The 11538-nt window shown below is 33.4% G+C and overlaps 1 protein-coding gene across 1 annotated transcript; it reads right to left on the bottom strand.

The window, feature by feature from the left end:
* Positions 1-15: 15 nt before the first annotated feature.
* Positions 16-8087, bottom strand: LOC117210776 (glutathione S-transferase-like). Its single transcript, XM_033454103.1, has 7 exons — positions 7951-8087; positions 7472-7639; positions 6910-7214; positions 2004-2139; positions 990-1157; positions 666-802; positions 16-388 (listed from the first exon to the last, which is right to left on the bottom strand). The coding sequence occupies exons 1-7, from the start codon at positions 8081-8083 to the stop codon at positions 221-223; spliced, it is 1215 nt and encodes a 404-aa protein (XP_033309994.1). The 5' UTR covers positions 8084-8087; the 3' UTR covers positions 16-220.
* Positions 8088-11538: the final 3451 nt, after the last annotated feature.

Below are 11538 nucleotides of genomic sequence, written 5' to 3'. Positions count from 1 at the left end.
AGGAAAGCTCTTGAATAAATATAAGCGATATTTATTTTTCTACTCGTATCATACATAACAATTTGTAAAAACCACTCATCTATCTCATCTATGTTTTTATAAACGTGACGTAAAATTTGTATAAAACATAAAATGTAAAAGAATCTGCAAGTATACTTGCAAGGAAATAAACCAATCGACGGCCCTGTTGAACTCTAACGCACGTAGAAAGTCTCTAAACTTAAAACATGCTTTGGGGTCGGTTGTCGAGATAAGCTTTGATGTTGGGTAGCGACCTGACTTTCTCTACCAATTTCTTCAGTTCAGGGTGGTCTTTGTTGATGTCGGTTTGCAGCATGTTGGACAAGGTCTCCGATTGTGCGGCATAGAAAAGGTCAGCCCATGTCAACTACAACGACAATTGAAAATGTGGCTTAGAAATAAGTTTAAAATTACTTTAACTGGTATTAAGAAAATAAAAAATTAATCGACCCCATTTTTTGTAAATTCTTTTACTTTTACTTTACTTTCATTATTGATATCTGAAAAATAGACTCAGATAAAGATGAAGATTACAAATTTAGAGTAATAATTGCAAAAAAATTACAGAATTACAAAGAAAATCTTTAGTAATATCACTCTTTTCGACTATTCAATTTGTGGTCGATTACTGAAGAAACAATTACCTTTCCATTGACAAAGTGTCCTCCGTTTTTCTTCACCTGCTCATCCAACTTATGGAGCATGGGAAGCTTCTTCTCAGCGTTGGCCTTCAGCTTGGCCTTGTATCCAGGGTCTTGTTCAAAGTGGTATTGAGAGTATGCTATAAATTATAAATACAAAATCGATATATAAAAATTAAAACATAAATTCGAAATATTCTCTTCAAGTATACGTATGTTTTTGTGTGGTCTGTTCTTCGTTTGAAAGAAACAATAATCATGAATCAAAGAATGACAGACCAAGTACTGTTAAAGTGAGTTAACGCAAGTGAGTTAATAGACGTCTACCTGCTCTCACGTCATCGATGGTGTCAACGGTGGCATCGATTAGGAAAGCTTCTTCATCGTTGGAACCATAGAGATTGTTTTTCCTGGCGAGCAGGCGAAGGATTGCTTTCGATTGATAGTAAGCCTTGCCGTCAACTTCCAAGACGGGTACTTGACCAAGTGGCATACCTGAAATATTCGCGATCATCAATAATCAACAAGTCATTAATTAATATTACATGTGAACAGAGGAATTCAAACATTTATCAAAATCAAGGCTCTTGATTTGCTCTTTGGGAAACATAGCGTAGAGATTACGTATCTTCGACAGGAGTCAAATATAATATCGTTATTTATACAGTTTATACGGAAGTCTTAAAAAAGTTTATGCACTTCTATCGAGACCCCATTGGACATTTATTGATTTTGAATCAAGTATTCGTCAAATTACATTTTTTGTGTAATCTGAACTTGTATCTTAAAAGTTCTTTTGTAACATAAACTGTTGAAAAGCGTAAACTTCATATAAGTGTAATATCGTGGACGAAAGGCCTAAGAAATATCGGGCGAACTATGAACAATGTCGCGAGAGCCGAGGCGCCGTCGGGCCCATCAATGTGTCATCGGTCTTTTCAAGTGCATAGTTTCGTGGAAAAGACCTACGTGACCCTGGCTACGAGCGTCTGCAGAACACGTATGCGGTGGGCCTAGGAAAAAGGCAATAGAATGCGACAACGGCCAGAGTGTGAGTCGAGAAACAGAGTGTGAGTCGAGGAGCCGAGTGCGAGTTGAGCGGAGACAGAGTTTGCGAGTGGCGTTGCCGAGAGAGTGTTGATTGCGTTTTGGTAAAAGTCGAGTCGCTATCTAGTTATTTAGTTGCGCTGTTTTCTGTACGTTTGACGTGAATAGTTCAGGTTGAACAACAATCGTCTTTTTCTGTCTGATTAACATCTCTATTGTCCACTCCTTGTAAATACATTATATCACGATATTACATAAGTATGAAATTAATATATTAGAGTTTTGAATTTTTACCTTTTTTAACTTCCGGCCATTCATCCTGAGTGAGCCTCCTGTCCTCGAATTTAATTCCACTTTGGTGCAAAACCAGCCTAATTGGTTCAGCAAGGCCAGTGATGTTGAAGTAAGTCAATCTGTAGCTGGACATTTCCTGTATTAAACAAACATAATTTGATGTACTCAAATTTTCTAATATTATTTTGTATTGGTTTGCTTCTAGAGTAATGTTCTAGATGAGATGTCTAGAGTAATGTCTAGAGTAATGTTCTTCTAGAGTTATCCTTCGTTTATATTCTCACGAGGGAGATTAATCTAAGATCGTACGCATTATAATAGAAATCAGTTTGAAAATTTTGTAATAATATTTCCAAATATATATATATAATTTTCTAAAATTTATTTATATAACTTTGTACGTAGGTAACTGAACAGTTTTATTTTAATAATATCATGAGTTGCAGTATTGCTCGTACGTCCGATATATCTTTGTCGTGATTCACGTTATATGAAACACGCAATCGCCGATGGCACAATAATGTTGCCATCTAAGTCTCGTCACTGATTATCTATTGTTACCTTCGCAAGGTAAACACCTAACGTATGTTATAAATTGTATGAAGTCTTATGTAAGGTATCTATGAATAATACTCTGCACTTCACTGAAACGCTACTTCGAGTATTTTTGAAATAAAAATTAAAAAGTTAGAGAGTTAAAAAAGATAACGATTGAGGAAATCGAAAAATTGTAATATTTGAAATTCGTGGTGCTTGACAATTTAAATATTTAGAAGTTGTGATATTCGTAAAATTGGAAATTTGAAGCACTGAATATTCTCAGGTTTAGAAGTTGAAGATTCAAAGTTGATCTCTTTGAACAAGGAAAATTCGATTGTAAATATATATAATTGCAACGCCCTCGCATAAAAAAGAATCGAAATTCAGCCATTGAATGAAATTTTTAATTGCTAATGTTAGTTTAAATAAACTCTTGCCCGTCAAACTGAAAAAGTGTAGCTGTCTAACAGTAGAAGATTCTAATTGTTCAAGTACTTCAAATTAGCGCAACATTCATTAATATCTTCTAAAAGAAACCTTGTACTTAGTAGTTTGTAACTCACTATTACGTTGAAATTCATGTTTATGATCCGTGACATTGAACATGATAAACGAAGTGAAGGTTCGCGGTTTCTAACATTAGTTCCGTTAATGATACGAGTATAACAACTAGCCGGCTAATAAAATTTATTTTTTTACGCTGACGCATACATTACTATAGTTATAATGTCAATAAACAGAAAGGACATAAAAGCTAAGCGATAAAGAACACATGCTATCGATTGATATTTTAATTCATTTATTAATTTATTAATTTTATTAAAATGTCTGTTTAAAGTTTATAAAATATATGTAACTGTCTATTTTTTATCTCTGATATTTAGAAATCACAGAAAAACAATTGACGAAATTTGCAAAGACTGGAGAACACTTATCAAATTTTCAAATTTCCTACTTTTCTAAAGGCATAATAGCGTATTGCGCAATATTGCGCAAGAGAGTTGTGCGAAACTTCAGAGTGACTCTGAATGAAACCTGTCGCTTCTCTCCAGCTAAACGAATATGGATCAATATATTCAATGAAATACTCTGAACTTCCAACTGATGATATAAAATCAAACATCGTTCGCGAAGTTAATCACCTTCGGTTTCTGTCAATATCGAGAGAGTACAAATTATAAAGCTTCCTTTGAAAATACGATTATTATTTGAAGTTTGGGAAGAAAATTATTTATCACGCAATAGCAGCATTTAAATGAAATTTCAAATTAATTAATTTAATAATTAATTAAATTAATTAATAGAATATAACCTATTAATAAATTTCGAAAATAAAGCCTGATGTTACATTGCCACGATGCGAATATATCAAAGTACAAACTTTTGCAGAACCTTTATTATGTGAAAAATGGTATTGAGACATAAAAGACTTACGATGTTTTAGACTGGAACGTGAACTAGACACGTTGATCTCTCCTAGAATACTGCTTTGAATTACCGACCATGAGCTTCATATAAATAGTTCTTGTAATTCTCCGAGAATATCGTTCTCCCCACCATGCTGAATGATATTCGTGTGATAAATCGCGATAGCGTACATGGCAGAATCAACTAGAATTCCTTGATAGAGTAACATCCTTCGTGGCACAGCTTTGTTAATAAGTAAATCACTTCGTAATGGGTATCATAAAAAAAGTCTATGAACTAAACGATCTACTGGGGCGTTGAATGACGTCCGTTACGGTTACGAGCAATATTTATTGTAATTATATTGTTTAGCCCGCTAAAAAGACTGTCATTGTTTGAAAAGGGAGATAAGATTCCACTTTTCTATACTCGGTTTCATCGGCAAGGCTAAATTTTCTAGTAGATTGCAAATTATTTATTTATTACGCACACAACGATAAGTTATGTGAAAGATGGTTAATTTCAAAGTTAACAAATTGTTGATGATAGGAAATATGTTTTGATTATAATTTGATGAAAAGTCAATGCCCTCTTTTTAATTGAAAATAGTAAATAATAAAATTGGACGAATTGCAATAATCTAACCAGCCACTTTCTAGATTGAGGTTAGGTTAGGCCTATTTCATAATGTCAGATTGTCGGGTTTCTGGAGCGGCAAAATTTTGCAAATCATGGAGATAGCAAAAAATCAATAACCCAATGTTACACCCCATAGAGTAACTTTTAGAGTCCTTCACGAAAAATGATTTCGCGTTTACCATATCTCGATATTTTATGATACTTTTCATATTATAAAAAAATTAAGTTTATTGAACGGGTTGAAATTCTTCAGCTTTATTTTTACAGAAATTTCGGAGTTAAAGCTATATAATTATAACAATTTAATAATTAATAACTAACATGATTATAAGTCATTAAAAATCAGGCTACGAAAGATTATAAATCTTTAAAAAAACAAGAGATAGAAAACAAGATAATTGTCCTCGTAATCGTTTATTTTGATCAAGAAGTTTTGTTAGAATGATCAACAACATTGATATGTTGAGAAACGTGTTGAAATGAGATAACATTCTAAATAAAATTGTCGGTACGGGCCAAATTTTTAGAATTAATAATGTCAATAAGAATCTTGTACAGTCATTCTTTCGTAAGATGATTTTAACTTTATCACTGGTGTAATAATATTTAAAGATAATGTTATCTATTTATTTATATGTATCCAAATAAGGTGATATCGACCGATTCTTTAAGTAAGCAGTGAAATATAAAAAATTACCAGATATCGATTGCGCAATCTTATACAAATCAATATAGGGTGAAAATAAAATATTAAGAATATTTTACTAACTTCTTTCTCTCGTTTTATATTTTGAAATAGAGCATAACATTCATGAATTAATAGCTTAAGATTTTTTGAAGAACGTACAAGACGGAACACGAACAATAAAAAAGGGATGTTAAATACAAAAAATAGATTGAAATTTAGATTATGAAATATAAAAAAAATGATATTGCATAATTTACAATTATTTTCGATAGTTTACGTCAGTATGTTGGAGTGTAAACTATAAAATATTCAAAAACTGATATCATTTAGACATAATTTAGAAAAACAATAAATTGCGGAAACCGATAGTTAAAACTCGATACGATCGATACTCCAAAACTCTAATCCTAATAATTACTCAGCAATAATAACCGATAATTCATGTTGATTAATGTTTGAACTCCGTTTTTTTTCTGTATGTGTATACAAATTTTGTACAGTTTGATAAAGCGAAATTAAATTATCATCTTTTTGTACTACTTCAAACATTGAGATTTGTCATCTTCAAGGTCGATCACACATAGTTTCAGATTGCGGAGTTGCAAGGGTAATTAATTTTGCAATCGGTTTTCCTTTGATATAGATGTGAATACAAATAGCCATTGATTGACAATATACCGAAGCAATTCTAGTTTAATTTGAAGTCATCGATCCTTTGATATTTTTGGAAGAATAGTAAAAGTACAGAGAAAACAAGAAAAAATGGCGTTAACTAAAAGATAGCTCCAATGTATCTCATAAATATTATCTATATATCATTTGTAAGATGTAAGTGACCAAGATATCGAATTATACAAAAATTGTATGTAATGATTAATACTTGAACGTTACTTACATTTATGTACATGAAAATTTGATCTTTTATTAACTAAGTTATTGATCGACAAAATGACTTCCTACATAATTCTCCGCCTGAACTGAAATGCATATTTTTTTTTACGCAAGCCTTATGTGTAGCTAGCAACGAGCAAACAGATTAATTACTTTACACACGGTCGTATCTTGTTTGCTGTAGGCGAGTTCTCTCGTGTAATCAACGAAGTACTCAACTTTAAAGCGATAACAGAAGAACATTATTGTATCGATAAAAATCATGCTTTTTTCAAAGAAATATGTAACTCGTATTTTTTTTAAAGCAACCCTCATAACGTATTGAATAAAATAATCATACATTTTTTTTTGTTCAACATTTGTAAAATACGATATTATCAAGATCACCAAGGAGGTAATCTTCAATTCTTAATGAATATAATAAAAAACATAATTAATGATTGTTTGATGGTTTTATTATTATTTCTATAATACAAAAGCACAACATCGTGTCAACAGTTTATATAGTTCGTATGTTTCTGTAGGAATACACAAATAATAGTTTTCTATCACAACGTAATCTAAAGGGAAAACCCTAACTAAATGAAAAAAATATCGGTAATAACTGGAACTAATGAATGTTAAAAGCAATCAGTATATTCCATACAAACTTCCATCAACACGATTCGTTCTTCATTCTCTCAACACACTAAGACCGCAATCTTTAAACGCTTATAAAACCATAAGCAATCGTGAAGTTTAGAATTCGCTAACTGGGCGTCTCTCAATCCAGTCTCTGATCCTGGGCAGACGGAGGACCTTTTCCTCCAGCAGCTTCAGATTCTCGTAATTCTCGATCAGATCAGACTTGTACATAAAGTTCAAATAATCGAGCAGAGCAACGAATGTTAAATCAGCCCAAGAGAGAGTACCATCGTAGAAGTAGCCGTCATTTTCCTTCACTTGCTGGTCCAAACGTTTTAAAATGAACGGCAGCGTCTCTTCAGCAGCCTTGCGTTTTGCAGCTTTGACCTTCTCGTCCTCCTCATAGTGGAAGGCGGCAATTTCTGAAAATTTGTTTTCAGTTAAATACTATTCGCTAATGTTATACTAATTTGAATACAATGTTGTGCGAAATTTAAATGATACTGAAGATAGAATTACAATCCTTTTTAATCCTTTGTCTTGTATTGTTGACATACGTGTATCGTTCGATTAAATCAAATATTAAATCGGATTTCAACTAATAAATACCTGAACAGATATGTACTATCTGTTATCAAAATTCTCATAAGATTTATGCAAAACAGCACTGGATACTCACTATGACGAATATCATGAATAGTATCAACAGTGGCATCAATATGAAGATTTGCCCAGTCAGTCTTTCCAACTAAGCCATATTGTTTGGCTAAGTAACGGCAAATAGCTGTAGACTGAGCAACCTTCCTTCTATCAGCTACGAGCATAGGAAGCTGGCCATAAGGAGTCACTAAAAACATACAACTAATAGAATCAAAGATTCTATCGAACAAACAGATTATGATGCTTCTTAAATATCTAGCTTCCTGTTATCTGTTTTGGAAAGATATAATTTAATTTATTGATAATTTATCAGCAAACAAAGGGCATTGTCTCCTTAACAATACCTATTGTTCTCCCACATATCTTATAGAGCAATGGAGAGTAAACAATAATCTCTGTTATACTCTGCATAATTGTGTTCTACTTTATTTAGCTACTTTAGTTAAATTAGGAAAGATGAGATTTAAGAAACAGAATTTCTTTAAATTTTAAGCTTACAGGGCTTTATTTTTGGCCAGACGTCCTTTTTGATACGTTCATCTTCAAATGGCATATCAGCATAGCTTAAGATAAAACGGATTGGTTCTGCCAATGCCGTAACTGGGAAGTAAGTCAATTTATAGAGCGGCATCTTCCTGGAAGTATAATATATACAAAGTAAAAACAAAGAATCATTGATGACAAGAATTATATTATTACAAATTATGAAGTATAAGACAATTTAAGTAAAAAGTATCAACTACTAACTACTCGCATAGCTATTTGTATCTTTATATTTTAATATAGCTTAGATATAAAAAGAATATTATTTTTGGATGTAATAATGTATAAACTTGCGCCAAATATTATAACAAAATATTGCACTTTCTATTTAAGTAGGATAGACATATTACCGGCATTTACCTTTTTTCTATAGCAATGAAATTGTTTATAAAAAAGTTTATAAGAAAACTATCAATTAATGCAAACAACGCATTTCAAAATATTAATTACATTCGCACGATTCGTTATCTCTAGTATTAATTTAACCATATGGTTCTATACACCCAAGACCCTCTAACAGTAATTTAGTGCCATTACTAGTCGTATGTACAATGTATGTTTGTATACAACTTTCGTAACTACAAAACATTCAGCAGTGATTATATATTCTTCCAAACTTAAGAAACATTTTCTAATTGTATACTTAAATTTATCGATCAATTATGAACATGTAATAACATTTATTTCTTTCAACTACTAATTTTCAAATCCTCTGCTGTTCCGTTAATTGAACGACGCGCCGACTTTTCGTACAAGTATCTTGTATCTTATCTGTATTATTTAGTTATCAATAAAGAAGAAACATTTTCTAATTGTATACTTAAATTTATCGATCAATTATGAACATGTAATAACATTTATTTCTTTCAACTACTAATTTTTAAATCATCTGCTGTTCGGTTAATTGAAGGATGTCGGCTTTCTTTAGAAGTATTTCATATTTATTATTTAATTATGAATAAGGAAAAAACATACAAAATATAGTTTTTAAACGGTTTATTATTTATAAAGAGAAACTTTGACTAAGGATATATATACTATATATATACTATTTACTTACAATTTTTTTTTAAGACTTCAAAGTCGAAACAAGCACAGGAAATTTCCAAGCCGGTTAACAGAGACTTGAATGAGACAAAAATAACCTTTAGATCAATATATGTTCTTCTTCCCCCCTGTTGCTTCCACGTAACTCTTATCCTATTGGTGGAGCTGTGCTGATATGTGAAATTATGACTACATAAAAACATCCGGAAAGACTCATTGAATGATTTTATAGTTTAAGGTTAATAAATTTCCATAAATTAAAGTTGAAAATTTATGAGAACATGTTTTCTGTAACAAAACTTAGTAAAAACAAACTAGTAAGATTTATAGATTCTTTAATGATTATGTATGTATTCATAAACTAGATCGATAAACATCGTTCGATAAAACGTCGAACAACACACAACATTGAAGCGCGAAATTTCAAATTCAAGGAAAGATAAATAACAAATATTGCGAACAAATGATATTAAATTTACAATAATCTCATGTAAGAAAAAATAAAAGGGATAAAAGTAGTACAGAAGATAGAAAAATCTATAAAACTGGTGGCTGGGAAATAGAAAATATATAAATTTATGTTATTAGAGTTTAGTACTTCTGTCGATAAATGTGTTACGACCGTTCGCGGAGAGACGCAGTCGCAGTAGCGAGAGGCGTAAATTCTCGCTACGATTCGGTGAATCGACGCCGCGAAGTAATCGTTCCCTTGTTTCGGTTAAGATAAGAGATGGTTAAATGAATATGACACAGTATAGTAAGTTATATTTCACCGTTTATTCCAACAACTTATAACGAAGGCAGTTACGCTGGTGCGTATGTACGAGATGAATAAGTGACTGATCTGTGGGTGTGTCCTACCCGGTGGAAGGATATTGACCGTTCGAAGGATGTAAAATCAGAACTGTCTTGGGAGACGATGCTGTCTCGGAGGAAAGCTAAGGATGGGTGTGTCTAGCGCACGGGACCATCGGATTTGTTGGTGACGATTTTAGTTAGGAGAGTGAAGGAAGTGGCTTCGTTGTTAATTGGTTAACGAAGGGTCTTAACCGCCCTCGAGAGAAAGTGGTTAGTGGGAGGAAAGTTGCAGCATACGTGAGAGAAACTAACTTTCCCTTGTCCAGTCGGGGTAGACAATTTTTTTTTTTTTTTTTATTTATTTGTTGAAATTACAATCAATTCTCGCGTTGAGAATTTTCAGTAATTTTTCTGGCGTGGCGCAGTGACATGGCTGTTTATTTACAATAAGTTAATACTTATTATAGATAGGTATAATTTATAAGTATTATAAGTAAGTGCAAATGCTTAATTTGGATAATTAAATGAATCTAACGTTTAGGTCTAGCGGGTAGTGCCTTTTCAGCCTGCGAATCTGGTCCGTCGTATCGAGTAGTCCAGTGATTAGGGGATTTCGGTGTTTGTTGATTCTTTTGCTATATCTGTCGCTATATTTTGCTATTTCCTCTTTGACGGTGGGTATCTTGAGGTCGCGGTGTATTGTTTCATTGGTTACATACCAAGGTGCGTCAATTAGGGATCTTAGCGTTTTCGATTGAAAGCGTTGGAGTATTTCAATGTTGGAGTTACTTGCTGTTCCCCATAGTTGGATTCCGTAGGTCCAGACAGGTTTTATTACGGTCTTGTAGAGGGTAATTTTATTCTGTATGTTTAGTTTGGAGCGTCGGCCCGTGAGCCAATAGAGTTTTTTTAGTTTGTCCTTTAGTTGCTTCGTTTTATCTGAGATGTGTGTCTTCCACGTTAGTCTCCTGTCCAGGGTCATGCCCAGGTATCGGACTGTGTCCCTGCTAGGAATTGTTGCATTGTTGATGGTGACCTGGGGGCAGGTTTGTTTTCGGAGCGTGAAGGTTACATGTGAGGATTTCTTTTCGTTGACTTTGAAGCCCCATTTGTGAAACCACTTTTCCATGGAGTCGAGACTTCGCTGGAGAGTGGATGAGGCTATTACCGGGTCTGCGTGGGTAGCTAATAGCGCTGTGTCGTCTGCAAATGTCGCTGGTGTTATATCGTTTGATATGCGTAGGTCGGCAGTGTAGATGGAGTACAGTAGGGGTCCGAGGACACTACCTTGGGGTATGCCGGCTTCTATTGGGAATGTTGCGGAAGTGGCGTCTAGGCATTTAACCATGAATTGTCTATTGGTTAGGTAAGATTTTAGGATGGAGTAGTAGGGGTGAGGTAGGATCTTTTTAATCTTGTATAGTAGCCCTTCATGCCATACTTTGTCGATTGCCTGTTGGATGTCTAGGAAAACCGCTGAGCAATATTTTTTCTTTTCGAGTGTTTGGCTGATCGTATGAGTTAAGCGGTGGATTTGCTCTACTGTAGAATGATGTTTTCGGAAGCCGAATTGGTGATCTGGGAGTGTTTTCAAGTTCTCTAGGATTGGAAGGAGTCGGTTCGTGAGCATCTTCTCGAATAGTTTGGACAGGGTAGGTAAAAGACTGATTGGGCGATAGGAGCAGGTTTCGTATATCG

Source organism: Bombus bifarius, unplaced genomic scaffold, assembly GCF_011952205.1.
Source record: "Bombus bifarius isolate JDL3187 unplaced genomic scaffold, Bbif_JDL3187 scf7180000008212, whole genome shotgun sequence".
Classification (NCBI taxonomy): Eukaryota; Metazoa; Arthropoda; class Insecta; order Hymenoptera; family Apidae; genus Bombus; species Bombus bifarius.
The sequence above is the reverse complement of the archived record's forward strand: the minus strand, read 5'-3'. Positions and strand labels throughout refer to the sequence as shown.